Source organism: Montipora foliosa, chromosome 3 (genome assembly GCF_036669935.1).
Source record: "Montipora foliosa isolate CH-2021 chromosome 3, ASM3666993v2, whole genome shotgun sequence".
Lineage (NCBI taxonomy): Eukaryota > Metazoa > Cnidaria > Anthozoa > Scleractinia > Acroporidae > Montipora > Montipora foliosa.
In genome coordinates, this window is record NC_090871.1 from 33478393 (window position 1) to 33493392 (window position 15000).

Sequence of the window (15000 nt, forward strand, 5' to 3'; positions counted from 1 at the left end):
CATGAGGAGGCTAATGACTTTTTAAAATGAGATGGCTCCTAAAAGAGCCGTTTGTTTTGTTTTGTTTTCCACCCTCAACAAAGTCTGCATCTGAAAGTTAAAAGAAAATGTAAGAAAAAACTCAGCATTTTCTGCAAAAGGAGGTTCTAATTGTATAACACTGAGGGGGATTATTTCTTTGAGAAGGAAAGCCTCTCAGCATTGCCATGTAAGATGCTAATGTAACCAGCCTGCTCAAAGAGGAAGAGGAGCAGCTGAAATTTTATTTTGTTGAAACAATGAGTTCCATATAGCTTCCCTGAAGAAAAACGTCTTTGGTCTCAAAAGTCTTGTCGGGGCCATTCTTCCAGGATGACGTGAGTGCTGATAGTACTGCACTGAGTAAACGTCTCTTCCAACATTCTCATTCTGACATTAAATAAAAACCATATGTATTTGTTCACTCTTGTGCCTTTACCTTCACCCTGCCCCCTACTCAGATGTTCTAACAAAAAAAGTAGGCATTAGGACATACCCAATCTAGTATAGCAAGATGCACCCTCATCTCATAGGTTTCATCACCAAAGTGTATTCTCTTTGGGGCATAGATTAAAATCACCACGTGAAAAGATTCAATGTAGAATGTGACACGACACTAAAAATAGAGAAAAGCTTGTCTGAGTCAAAGAATTCTACTACGCAAGCAATGCAACTGAAAGAAGCAGAAATCTACCCCATCAATGACCTCTGTAAGGAATAGCATTAACCCCCATAAGAGGGTTATTTTTTCAACGCAATTCTCGGTTTTCACATGACGTCCTGGCGGCCATGTAGGAGCCCCTAAACAAAGGAACGGTGGCCATGTTGGAGCCCCAACCAAATCCTTTGGGAATTTAACTCTATTATAATGCAAATGCTTTCTTTTGTTTTCATTGAAAAACATGGCTGTTGATCACGTGAGTGAAAACCAACAATAGGGAGTGTACCAATTCTCTACAATTAAAATGCTGTACATTCAATCAATCAATCAATCAAAAGTAATACTGTAACTTTACCAGGAGATAGTCAGATGGATTTTTATAGATGGTAGTTTTGATGATGGCAGCTGTGTAAGCTTCTGCCACCTTCTTCTTACTGCAGACATACCCATCTTCCTTGCACCTCGAAGTTTGGTGGCATACATCATGCTTTCCCTGTGGGCAACATGGTTACAATTGATATCAGCAAAGGAATACAATAATTGTTCGCAGGCAACATAAGGACAAGAGCTAGATATAAGGTTGTTCTTTGATATACTACCTGCCGTGACTAATATGCTAGAAAGACTAATTTGGAGATTTAGATAACTGTGCACTAGCAGGAGAAACTAAAGCAAACTCTAATGCCTACTAATTTAAGTACATATCACAGGTAGCAATCAAATTCTGGTTAAAATTGTTAACATAAGTTGCTTCTCGATTTCCCTTGGTTCTCTACATGTAGCCCTACTTATTCATGAATTAAGGCTAAACTACAACGGAACCTGAGAATCAACCTAGTTTACAAAATTATAACTCGAATTTGATCGCTACCAGTAACATATACAAGAAGTTTGTAAACCTGGTAGTGATCCACGACATTGAGTAAGTAGTGCTGAAAACCAGCTTCAGTGCCATCATTATTGCGCATGGCCCAATAGAAATGCGTCTTTGTGGCTTTGGCTGTCAAGTAAGAAACATGTACTTATCATATCTCCTGCAAAGAAATTAAATTCTCCATTTAAACATTGTGATTATTTCATTGTCTTACCTTTATCTGATAGCTCTGTAAACCATTTGATACCCTCATCACGCCGAGCTCCACTACATATTTTTTTCATATCACGCACAACTCCTTTTGTACCTATCAAAACACGCGAACTTAATATTCAGTAAAAATATTATCAAATACTTGTATAATGTTATATCAAATCCTCTATTAAGCAACCCCTTTCAAATAAGCACACTTCTCCTTCACTGCCCCTTGTTATTCTTTACAATGAAATTCATAAATGGTGCACTGCACTGCACAACTGTAACATTTCATGGAGATTGACCCCAGGGTGTAAAGGAAGTGGGTGTAGCAAAATCCACTAGCCCCAGACTACATGACACAACGTTCTTGTAATTAGAAAATAAAACATTGATAAGTACCCCAACTAGAGAGCTCAATGGAAGATTTATAATTATACTTTTTCATACAAACATTAATGGTTTATCCATTTAAAACTTAAATTACCATGCCAAGTATCAAAAGAATTTTTTATGCGTCTTCCCTCAAACCAATTTTTGAGTGCAACAACACAATCATAGGCCACCTCAGTCACATTGTGAGCTATGAGAATAATAATAGTAACAGTAATAATAATAATAATCATCATCATCATCATCATCATCGTCATCATCATAATCATAATATTAAGTTAACTTTTCATTTCCTCTGACAGTCAACAGAGCCTTTTGACAGTAAATTTTACAGGTACCTAGAACTCCTGTGAGGTTTGTTACCATTTCCTTTGTCATAGGAAGTTCCCTGGATGGCGCACTCCTTTCATCAGCCCTGCTCCAGTTGCAAACAGAAATTATTTTCTTGTTGCTGGACATAAAAAAGAAAATAGTAATGTTTATTTTCTTTTTTTTTTTTATTTGTGTGTAAATGTAACGACCACAACACCATTCGAAAGTAACGTACTCTACTGCTTTTATACTGGAAAACAAGTCAAAAGGAGAATTATCCACCGCCATATGTAATAATTGTACCTTATGGAAATGGCTGAAACAGTAGAATGCATCGCTGCTCGACTAGAGTCATGTCTAGCATCGGTGATGATACACTGAAAACAAATTCACAAATAAGAAGAATGAAATTGGAAAACATGAGTTGACACCTCTAATATGCTATTTTGACCTAAGCACCTAAGTTGGTAGGGAAAATATGCTACTAGTATAAGCAACACCAACTATTAAGCTGTGCTGTTATCTCTCTGGTTTCTATGCCTAAGTTTACTTACATCACCATTTGCAGCATAATACTGGGTTCCTTGCACGTCCCTTCTTGCATCCTCCATAGAGTTTTTGGCCAGATCATGCACTGTTCCAATGTATCCAAAACTGCTATCCTTGTAAACTAGAATATGTAATAAGACATTCATGTGTACTGGTATGTCAATATATCCAATGTTATTCTGTCAAATCAAGAAATCTGGAAATGGTCTCTTTTTAACTGCACAGGCAATGTGAACAGCAACATTACAGCATGTAATTTTAAAGTCCACAACTTGACAAGAACAGAAAAAGGTGATAGCCACACACTTGTATCAATAGTCTTGTCCACACACTTGTATCAATAGTCTTGTCCATAACAGAGGCCATCCCAGCTGCCTTACTGAAACTGTGGTATTGGGTCTCAGTGAGACCCGTGAAAGTGAATGCATGCACCATCCTAGAGAGAATAATTCAGGAAAGTGAGGCAGTAGTAAATATAAGAAAAAAGCATTTGAGAGATATTTGCAACAGAACTGGCAGGCGCAAACGAGGAATCTCCCTAGAATAAGCTCCAATAAGCTTGCAAAAGTCTATTACAAATACTATTACTATTCGTTTTTTCACAACAAAAGGAAACCAAAACAACCAAAAAAAAAGGGGGGGAGACACTTCAATAATAACGCAATAATTGTTTTGCCTTGAAAGGTTTGGAATTTGGCTCCCTGTAAGTCTGGTAAGTGAAAAATAAAGCCCCCCTTCAACCCAAGAAAAATTATAATAATGATGCAAATAAAGCTACTCACCTGACATTTGCAGAATACTTGGCAGGATGACCAAGAAGCCCTGAGCTTAGCCACACTACCGAATCGTTGGCAACACAAGGCAACTCCAAGCGACAGACGTGTCGTTGCTGAGAAAAGGACAAGGCTGAGAATTTGAACTCTCCACCACAAAATTCACACTGGGAATCTCTGGAAAAATACTTTATCAACGACTTTAGAGGTTCGCCAGTGCAAACGAAGCAAGGATCATCAACTGCAGCATCTACATAGATCTGCCTTTTTCGAGGTCTCTTTTGTTCCAGGGATTCCGCTGAACTCAGCTGAGGTTGTGAGCTGAATGGAGACACACTTAGAGTCGACCTCATCTTACATGATGATGCAGAAGACGTTCCAAGCTTCGGATTTACCGCTGAAGGCGTAACCAACTCAAAACAGTTGAGAAGTTTCTCCAAAAGATCTGTGTTTTGCGTGGAAGATGATCGCCGATCAATGCCAAGAAGTGATTTGGCACGATCGAGTCGACTGCACAAACCTTCCAAGCGACCATCATCTCCCTTCTTGACTTCCACTGTCAGGCTGAAATGAGGGTTTCGGTCCTTTGCATCCCTTTTCGAATTTGAAAGCTTATTTCTTTCTATTTTTCGCTTCTTATCAGGTGGGATATCGATAGTCAACATGTTTTACGATACACATAAACACCGAGATACAACCAACCCTTCGATCGAGTATGGCACTAATATTGAAGCTTCAGCCAGCCACTCTACATGTGACCTTGGCGCATACATTTTATAGGCAACTGCTAGATAGTTTTTTGTAATCATTGTGGGCTCAGGAATAAGAAGAAATCACTCCTTGGGACTGGTAGCGAAGCCTCGACAGAGACGGATTGGAGCGAAATGGCGGGCTGTTCAAATTCGTGGAAACGGCGGGATCGATATTTCTAAACCGGAGCTACTTGTTCAACCCATTTCTACCACAAATTCCCTTCAAAAGACAAATTTTTTCCAGTTGTGGGTATGAAATTTATGCTAATACATTTATTTCACAGGAAAAAAAGTTACATCAAACTTACACCGTTGTTCTCCACATCGGCCGCCATTTTGATTTTGGCCTGAATTCAAAATCAGTGGGAGGAGCTAATGCCCTTATAAAGCGCGCCTTTGTGTTTAACAATAATGAAGCGCCCCAGGGGGTCAAGAATTTTAGATTGAATAGAAAAGTCAACGCCTCTTTTTAATAAGATTGCAACTCCACGTGAATAACAGCTGCCATGAGACAGCTTAATTTCAAAGCCCCATTCCCTTTTCCATTGAAGTTCTGTTTCCTTTTTTGAGTGAGTTTCTTGTAGGAAAATTATATTAGCACTTTTTTTACAGCACCTAAACTAAAGATCATCCTTCATTTTTGAAAGTTGCTGATGCCCATCATATTCAGTGAGATTAATTTAAAAGAGTCAGACATGTGAGACTAATTGCAAGACCCAAGATATCTGACCGTAGCAGAAACCAGAGATATTTGCAATAGAAAAACACTACCATCGATTGTACATTGGGCGAGAAAGGCGAAAGACTATAAAATGCTATGAATGGAAAGAACATCAATAAAACACACTTGCATATGTTAACTGCTACTAAGATACCAATTAACAGGAAGGCTAGTGACAATGAATTTAAAGGAATCATGAAACACAAGAATGATTGAAGTACAAAGTCGACAGAAATACACATCACTCAAACAAATAAGCAGAGGCGTGCTTTATACGTGGCAGCTCTCCATCAGCTATGGGTAGATCATATAATTGCGCCATGGTGCTCTTCAGTCGGCATTATGGAAAATGGAGAGCCTACTCACTACTTAAAATTGCATGAAATTCAAACTATCGAAAGAGCAAACGGAAAAACATGTCCATCTTCGAAGAAGGTCGGTACCTGTCCCACCAAAACACTTAAATTACGTTTACGTGCTTTAAACAAACTTCTGAATACGCAAGCTAGTGAAATTTCCCCCTAATTTTATAATAACTCATTGTGATTACATGTACGTGTTTATAACATGAAGGCAAAATTTTCTTGTCACTCTCAAGACACATCGAAAACCAGTTGGGCAAAAAGATTAAAAAGCACTTGTTTGCTCGCAATTTTAGAGCAAAACAAGCAAACAAATACACTTTTTTTTATGTCCAAAAGAGTACCAATAATTGTTATTTAATTCCAGTTGACAATAAAAATTCGATTTTCATTCCTGAACAAAGACAAAACCGATTAAGCCACTTTTTGAAAATAACAAACGGTTTAGTGCCCAAGGAAAGAATTTGTGGAGTAACTTCTGGCACTAAGTATGAGCTATTACTGGTATTCTCCTTTGTTGTTGTGGTTTTCTTTTACTCTCCATTTGTTTCTGTTCTAGTCATAGGTCCTCCAGGCATCATGTAACCTTATCAGAGCTTCTAAAGATATGCCAAAAATTGCAGTACAGAGAAAAAGAGCAGCTATAAGCAAATTTACAAAAGCACTCAGCTTTAAGTTTATATCCCTCCGATGCTTGACTTGAATAACTTAGCCGTAGCTGCCAGTGTGGACCACAGCTATCGTGATATGTCAAACTGGATTGAAACCAGAAAAAATGCAGAAAGAAACATTTCCCGAACCGTTTTCCATCTGAACACGAAGAGCGTTGACTGTAAGAACTATAGTTGACGTAGTATGGCCATGCAGCCACGTTGAGCCACAGAAAGCACATGAAAAACGTAGCCTTGGTTATGTTTCGGTGAGTTAACCTGGGTTGAGCCTGCAATCCAATCGAAAAACCAGTACCTGGTCAGCGGTCAACTTCTAAAAAACAGCTGACCTCGCTGAGCTCTAAGCATGAGCCCACGATATGGTTATGTGATACTGGTCAGCGGATACCTTGTTTTGACAAGTGTCAATTGATCAAAACATGGCTGTCCAATATCAAAGATGTTTGCTGTAAACTAGCATGATACTGGTCACATTGGCATACGTGTAGGGGTGGACGTCTTTTTACGTCCGAACGGTTGATGACGTCATGGCTATAAAACCAAAATCTCTTGCCTCGATGGGGTACCATATTTTCTTTACAATGGTGCTCTGCACGGAGCTCCGCTATGAATTTCTTCACTGATGACTTCTTGAAACACATAAACGTTTCTTCCATTGTCTTGTCAGTGCCCCTGGTATCAGTGATCGTGCCATGGCTATTCCACTCTTGGATAGCAACGTCTTTGCTCCCTGATGCGTCCTTTCGAGGCTCGTCAGGACAGGTGAGATATCTGTTGAGAAAGAAAGAACAATTGAGGTTTTTTTTAAGTCAGGTTTTAAATATTTTAATTACATCCACTTTGTTAAATGAAACGTATTACAATTGAACCTACTGGGAGCTCGGAAAAATCCAAGCCCCAGATGGGATTTGAACCCACGCCCTCCATGATCTAGTATGGATGCTCAAGCCACTAAGCCACTATGGTGAGCAAGGGTGAAATGTGGGTCTTTGACTTGAGCTGCATCACGCAGCCTCAGAGTCAAATAGCGACTGACAGCATAGCTCATAACTGCATCGCAGAATCACATTGAGAGCATCATTGAAATCCAGCAGTAGACCCAGATCGCTTTTTTGGTGATGTCTTCATTTTTTTTTTACTTAGTTTCTTGGCTTCATCCCCAGTTGAATCTCTGTGCTGACTAAAAAAAGGAAATTAACGATAAATAAGGGTACAGATATCATCAATTTGCATTAAAATGTATGGAAAAGTAAAAGTAACGTTGAATCTTGTGCTTGTATTGTTGTAATAATAATACAGATCGTGTTAAAACATTCCTTATTAATAATAATAATAATAATAGTAATAATAAATTATTATTGCTATCACCGTCCTCATTCTCCCTCCAAAAGTAATAATTAAAGTCTTCATCTCCAGAATTCTGTAACCCAAAAAATATTAAATAGACAGCATTTACCTTGACATAAAGGTTTCTTCTTATTGAAACTTGTCCTCATCCTCTAAAGCTTCGGATTCCCCGTCATCTAACTTAAACTGCTCGTCACTTAGTCATGTACAGGCACATTGCTTGAAGTAGGTCTTGTTCTAATGAAGGTTGCAAGCCACCTCAGGTGTTCATATTTTGCCTCTAACTGAATGTCATTTCTACCAACGCCACTTTTTCCAGCTGCTTATACATACAATACAATACAATACAATACATACGTAGTTGGCCGCTCCCCATAGGGGCTTTTCAGGGCCAATGAAACACAACGAAAGGACAGAACAGAATAACAATAACTATTGAGAATCCCAACTAGCTGGAGGCAAACCAGTTGGCTATTTACAAGTGCAGCTGGGAAGTTGAACCAGGGACTACCAGGATCAAATTCAACGGGTGTTCAGAGCGGGTCTTGAACCCGGGATCTCCGGATCTCTAGGCAAGGGTTCTAACCACTGGGCCACACTGCCTCCACAGAGAAAGTTGTCCTAATGCTTTCGTATCTTTGCTTACACTACCATTCTTCCAGTTCAACTAACTCTGAGATCTTTCGCCATGCATTGGCCTTTACATTGCGATGTTTCAAATTTACAGCCTCGGTTGTAAATACAAGGAAACTCAACAATATCCATGAAAGAATTATCATTTTCTTTTACTGCTTCAACAGCGAGAGATTTGAGGTAATCGTTTTGTTCAATAACGTAGCTCCTACTCCACTACAAAAACTACACAATCCATGATTCGCTCTGACAAAGGACTAATGCTCGAAATGTCAACTTTTATAATCCCTGTATGGTGGTCAATTACGTTATCAACTCTGTTGATAAAACTAAAAATTTACATTTGCATCAAAACCTGAAGTAAAGATTTGGGTATCATCTGCATATAAACAGGGAGTAGTGGCAGTTAGATAAATCATTTACATAGATACGAAATAGCAAAAGGTCAAGAGGACTCCACAGACTTCGTTTCTCCACAGACTTTGTTTCTTTGGGTTTATTTATGAGACATTGTTGTCCTAAACCACACCAATTCCCTTTCAGAGACTCGAAGGCCGTTTACAAGACTGAAAAAATTGGAATGGCTCAGATAGAAAGACGAACGGCTCCGACAAAATTTGATGTGTAAACGGTACTTGACCTGTTTGTCTCATCCGTTCCATTCCTAAATAAGAATATAATAAAAACATATTTATATAGCGCAACCTAGACCTCGATGCGCTTTACAATGTTTCAAATATAGATATAAAAATAAAATAATATAATTAATAAATTGAAACAGTAAAAAATAATAATTTCAAATATACTTATTTGCCATTGTAAATATTAAATGTGTGGTACTGTTAAATTAGTTCAAAAACTCAGATAGTATAGGCTTACCGGTACAGCATTGTTTTTACTGCTTTCTTAAAGATGTCAAGAGACTTGATGCTTCTTATCTCAGCTGGCAGAGAGTTCCATAATACTGGGCCAGCAATTGAGAAGGAACAGTCGCCATAGGTGGACGTTCTGGCACCAGGAACAGATAATAAGTTCTTGGAGGAAGATCTAAGTGAACGTGGAGGCTTATATTCATCCAGCAGTTCGTTAATATAGGTAGGAGCGAGACCATTGATAGCTTTGTAGATAAAGAGTAACATCTTGAAGACAATGCGGTATTTAACAGGCAACCAATGGAGCTCTTCAAGAACAGGGCTGATGTGATCTTTAATCATTGATTTTTGCATACAACTCTAGCTGCAGTATTCTTTATTCTCTGTAGCCTTTTCAGCTGATAGTCCTGGAGACCGTAAAGAATGCTATTACAGTAGTCAAGCTTTGATGATACAAAAGCGTGGAGAAGATGCTCAGACTCAGCTGGAATGATTTCCGCACACGTCCCTACTTCATTATGCATGCAGTATAAATTAATTATTCATTCGCGCTATTGTTTTGTAAAACAATACGTATACCCAAGAGAACCAAATACATACATGGGTAATTTGTAATTACGGGATGAATAAAAACAGATCTCATTTTCGTCTCCCTCCCTCTCTCTCTTCTTTCCCTTCATTGCCCACACCGTTACTCGTTTTCGTCCCAGCTTTCCTCTTTCTATCCCTTTGTCTTGTTCTTATTTCCAGATCCCGCTCGGCTTTTACTGCCATTTTATCCCACAATATGTCACTCGCAGCTTGCCTTGAACTCCGACCCACTGTAAACCTCTGGATTACTTGTCCCTGTTCTTCACCACTGAGCTAACATGTCAAGTTGCTAATTGACACCTTGAAAATGATATTTATTTTGAATTCTGGCTGACTATTTACATAACAATGATACGTAATTATATACATGTGCCGCGCCAAGCACCTACAATCGAACTTACTCTTGTAGGTTACCGTTAAGAGATCCCTGTTTTACTACTCTTGAAACAACCTATTCCTTTAATAATAACCGTAACCCTAATTACGACTAAAGGCACTGTCTAGGCTTAAGGTTAGTCCCTGTGATAGTTTTAGGTTTTCCAGTATCGCTGTGAACTGGGACCTGCTTTTCCTTCATGCCCCATGCGTGCGGCACACTTATAAGTTCACTGCGTGGAAGAGTAGACCACTCGTACAGTCTGATTGGTGCATCTTTCACGGGAAACTTTAATGCACGAGTTCATTGCAATTAAAATCGTTTCATGTTTCCCGTCTTTTGAAGCAAACTTGTGTCTTCGTAAGCCATCAAGATGGTTACCGAAGTAAAAGCGTCACAGCAACGGGAGATTTGAACATTTGGAAATGTTCCTGCTTTAAAGTGTATCCCGAGCTGTGCATAGGGTGGTGCAAAGAAAACAATTTACTTTCGTCTTCTGTGTCCAAAACCCATGTGAAAACGCAGTCAGTTGGCAAAGACAAAGTGCATCGGGAGATGGATCTGTTCGCAATGCTCAAGAGAAAACTGCAATGGATAGCTTTTAATCTGAAGAACAAATAATTTCTGACAGTAAACTTTCCTTGGAAAAATATTAGCCCTAGCTACCTGTGGCCGGAAAGTTTACAATTGCCTACAAGACAAGGGCTAACATCATCTCACAGTTAACCATCGCCTAAACTTCGTCGACCCAGACAAACAAGCACAGAGCAGGGCATTGAAAAGACATGATGGGGAGTGAAACGAAGTATGCCTCATAAGGGAACATTAAAGTTATTTACTTGGAAGGATTATTGAGCATATTGCCGATCTCTACAAAGAGCGATAAATCACAAAATCCCACTAAATTTACCGTTTGTGATCCCGAATACAGGAAAGAAAGAAAACATACACTTTGCAGTGTCTCGGCGAATTCGTAAGCAGACAGAAAGAACAATTTCACGATAAAAAGAGCAGATAGCCATTAATTTTTTTTATGACAGTACTTTTATTTGGTTTGTTTGTTATGTTTGAGAATTTGAACCCTATTACAACGATTTCTTGAAACTCCACTTCTTGTGCTTACTCTAAAATTGAAAAATGGGTAAAATTGCAGGAAAAGTGCCGAAATTGCAGGGAAAAATGTTCAATTTTCCGTATTTCAGTCAGAAGTTCGACCGGTTTTTTCCATATGGACTTTAAGAAGAAAGAATAAAGCACCACAGTCCCAAAGGACATCTATTGTTATTGTTATTGTTTTCTTGAAACAAAGGAGTGTATGCATAATGAAGTAGGGACCTGTGTGGAAATCTTGCCACTCAGCTTTGCATAGGCGGCTATGGACCCCTTTCGGAACGGAACCGATAAAAAACGGTTACATTTTTGTTTTCTTTTCAAGGTGCAAACGCTTGTCCTTTTTTCGGTTCCGTTCTGTTACGTTTTTTGAGTTCGTAGTACTCCACGTCAGTTGTTTAGCATACGTCACAATTGGTTAAGCTTACATTCTTTAACGAAAAATGGCGGAGAACAAGAGAGCGAAAGCAACTACAGCGTCAACCAACACAGGGAATAGTACTTGGAGACTTTGCTTGATATATTTGCTGAATAAACTATACAGCATTCATTACATACTGCTAAGTCACCGAAAGACAAAAACGCAGTTTACCGCAATGTTATAGTCCAGCTTGAAGTGAAACATGTTGGTGGTTAGTTTGGGTTGTGGCTCGCGAATATTTTCTCAATTTATTATGCTATGGTGAAAAGATGAAACAATGTTATGACTACTCCAAAACAGTTTTTATATGCAGAGAGACGTTCTCTTTCCCCCGCTATTTTCAAAGAGGATAGTGGCATAATAAATAAACTAAAGAAGTTGAGAGTGAAGTACAAGACTGAAAAGGGCAAGCTGAAAAAAGTGGGACCTTTCGCCTCAAAAAGGGATGGAAATTTTTTGAAAAGATGGACGCAATCTACAAAGAGAACACGTCTATCCAGCCTCGTATGTTGTTGACAGCAGCAAGAAAAGCGGTGAATCTGACCTGTCAGACGAAGAAACTTCAAGCTTTGAAGGAAGTGGTGAGAAATTTTCATTGCCTTGGCAGAAAAGCACCATGATGTCAAGGAGGTTCAAATGAACAGTTCTTGTAGTGGGGAAAGTGGCATTTCTCAACCCTCTTTACCATCTCTCATCTAATCCTCCAGTTTTTAAGCTTTCCTTAGCTTAATGTAGGTCCCTGTCGTGCATGGAAAAAAGCAGACAAGATTAAGGTGAGAAATTCTCACCTTAATCTACCAGTTTGTTTTGGTTATGTAAATGCCTATGCCACATGATAATTGTGGTTAAATTAATTCCAAACGTGCTCCTCCTTTTCCCCGGCATTTGTAATTGTTTTTCCTTGGGAAAGCTGCAATCGTGGAGCTAGCAGATCCTTACAAAAATTGCTGTCTTGGGTTTTAGTACATGCCATTGGATCATCTGTGTTATGTTCCCCTCTGATCAATACCCTAGACGTATTCACAATGGATGAAAGGAAGGAAAGTGTGACAGAGTCTGAAGGAGGATCAATGTCGGGTAGCACCATTGAAAGCAAGGAAAGTCTGTCAGAGTCTGAGGGAGGATCGACATGTGGCAGTACTGTTGACAACAACAGAAAGAGAGGCAAGCAAATAACAGGATCCAAAATAGTCAAATCAAAGAAAAATACAAAATTTGAAAAGTCTCTAGATGCCATATGTGCAAACTTCATGGAAGTGTCACAAGCTGATGTCAAAAGGTAGTTTCAGTTCAGTATAACGTAATTGAAGTCTTGAGGTATTGTGATAATTATATCAATAAAACTAAGATTGTCCTGTAGCGCTTGGGGTGGACGTCAGATGATTATTGACTTGCCCTTTAGGATAAGTTGAACCTGATGTCTTCACAAAGGCAGATGGTGAAAGCCCACTTACTTTGATGATTAAAATCATCCAAAAGACTTTTGTTTCCTAGGAAGCAGTGTTAGCATACTAGTCTTCAAATAATCGTGAAAAATTCTCCAAATTAAATCCAGGAATAGAAGCCAAGAACCCCCATTTGTTAAAAGTCAATTTCCACAGAAAACAGTTTCTGCTCAGGGACGCAGACCTTTCTCTGGTGAAATTTAATTGTGACAACTTTCTTTGCCATAGTAATAATATTAGCTGGTGTCACATTCCATAGAGGAGAACTAAAAGGGTCGATCATATACATTTTTAGGTTAGAAGAAGTAGAAGAAAAAAGACATGAAAGGGAGCTACAGTATAGACTAGAGTTACAGAGGATAGAGTCAGAAAGATTAAGGAAGAACGAGAACATGAAATGAAGCTAATGCAAGTGTTGATGCACGCCAGAGGTTTCAGCCCCAACCAAGGTTGCTGCTTAACGGTCGCCCCGTCACCTGGGGCGCCTTACTTGCGAGCGCGGGCGACCAAGTTTCTGAATGAGTAGCCCGAATGGGCGCCTTACTTATCACAAGGTGATTCATCCTTACTTTCTTGCTGGAGATTAAACGATGAAAAAAGCTATATGGTTGGAGAGTCGGCAGCCAAGCAAATTCCACAAATAAACGACTCTTTGAGTTGTAAATATGTTAACATTAACATAACATTGCTGAGGGCTTTCGTAGCGTTACCTCCTGGTAGAGCACAGAGACTGGGTTGCTATGTGATTTCCAAATATGGAAAACTGACCTGATCATATGTTCCCTCTGTTTTTATTTACATACGTAAGGGCATTGACTCGCGGAAAGTTACGCAACAAAGGAATGTTCATCCCATCGGCTCTCAAGAGCCTACTGGTATAATATTATTTGTAATATGATTTCTTAACCTTGAATTAAATGCTGAAAGAAAATATTTCATGTTTTGGTGATGTCTGCACCATAGTACATACCAAACATTTTAACGTGCCGCACATGCGAATCTCCAGATTGTGGAAGGTTCTTCCCTAACTCCAAATACCTGGATCTTTATGCACTTAAGATGAGCGACTCGAAGAAGTTTAAAGAAGCTCTTGTTAACAATAATCCTGATTTATGTTCAAAACTAAAAGGCAAATATTGTCAACAAATAAAAATCAATCAGTCATTTCGAAAATTCAAGGAGCTGCCACAAGATTTCTTGGCTCAGTCTCTAGTTCCATGTGATGCTCCACCAGACTTGATCGCTTGTAAAGTAATTGGAGATGGAAATTGCTTGTACCACGCCATTTCTGGGTCTTTGGTTAATTAATTAATTCTGGGCTCCTGAAAAAAATCACTTAATCTATTAATTTTTAATGTTGGAAGCCCGAATGTCTCCCAGAAAATTTTCTTACGCAACACCTTTGCCAACCCACCTGTAGAAATGCAACAGTATGATAGTGCTGCATCATATTCACAGATGATGGGATATGATGCATCTACTGGCGCACCTGCATGTGAGCCTTTGTATTCTCATTTTGATAGCAACACATACTACCCATTTTCTTAGGAAAGAGTCTGAGTTGTACAGTAGTTGTTGAGTTAAAAACAGGTTGCAGGTGTCTATTGTTTTAACTGCTTCATTGAGTTCTTCAATGGTTGAAATTGTATTTTTGGAATGGAATTAAGGTACAGGAAACCAGGCCCACCAAGGAATATAATTGTAGTTTTGAAAATACTGTGAAACACTTTTGATAGTTGTATCATGCAAAGAAGAATTTAGTTTAGGCCCTGATAAATGTAACCCAAAAAGTCAGACGTTTTGGTTCAGTTTGTTGGTTTGGTGCTGACCCTTCATCAGTTGAGGGACATAACTCCCAAAATGTCTGACTTTTTAGTTTTCATTGATCAGTGCCTGAAATAAATCCTCCTTTATATGTGACAGA

General features: G+C 38.9%; 1 protein-coding gene across 1 annotated transcript; it reads right to left on the bottom strand.

Moving 5' to 3' along the window:
* Positions 1-234: 234 nt before the first annotated feature.
* On the bottom strand, positions 235-4440 carry LOC137995612 (uncharacterized). Its single transcript, XM_068841139.1, has 11 exons — positions 3785-4440; positions 3335-3438; positions 3008-3123; positions 2757-2830; positions 2480-2592; positions 2236-2331; positions 1768-1860; positions 1579-1679; positions 1035-1172; positions 515-634; positions 235-408 (listed from the first exon to the last, which is right to left on the bottom strand). The coding sequence occupies exons 1-11, from the start codon at positions 4438-4440 to the stop codon at positions 235-237; spliced, it is 1785 nt and encodes a 594-aa protein (XP_068697240.1).
* Between the last annotated feature and the right edge of the window lie 10560 nt (positions 4441-15000).

Coding starts and splice junctions, on each gene's coding strand:
- LOC137995612 (XM_068841139.1), bottom strand. CDS start 4,440: ATGTTGACTATCGATATCCCACCTGATAAGAAGCGAAAAATAGAAAGA. Junction 2,831..3,007: donor ATTATGCTGCAAATGGTGAT/GTAAGTAAACTT, acceptor ATTTGTTTTCAG/TGTATCATCACCGATGCTAG. Junction 2,593..2,756: donor GTTTCAGCCATTTCCATAAG/GTACAATTATTA, acceptor TTTTATGTCCAG/CAACAAGAAAATAATTTCTG.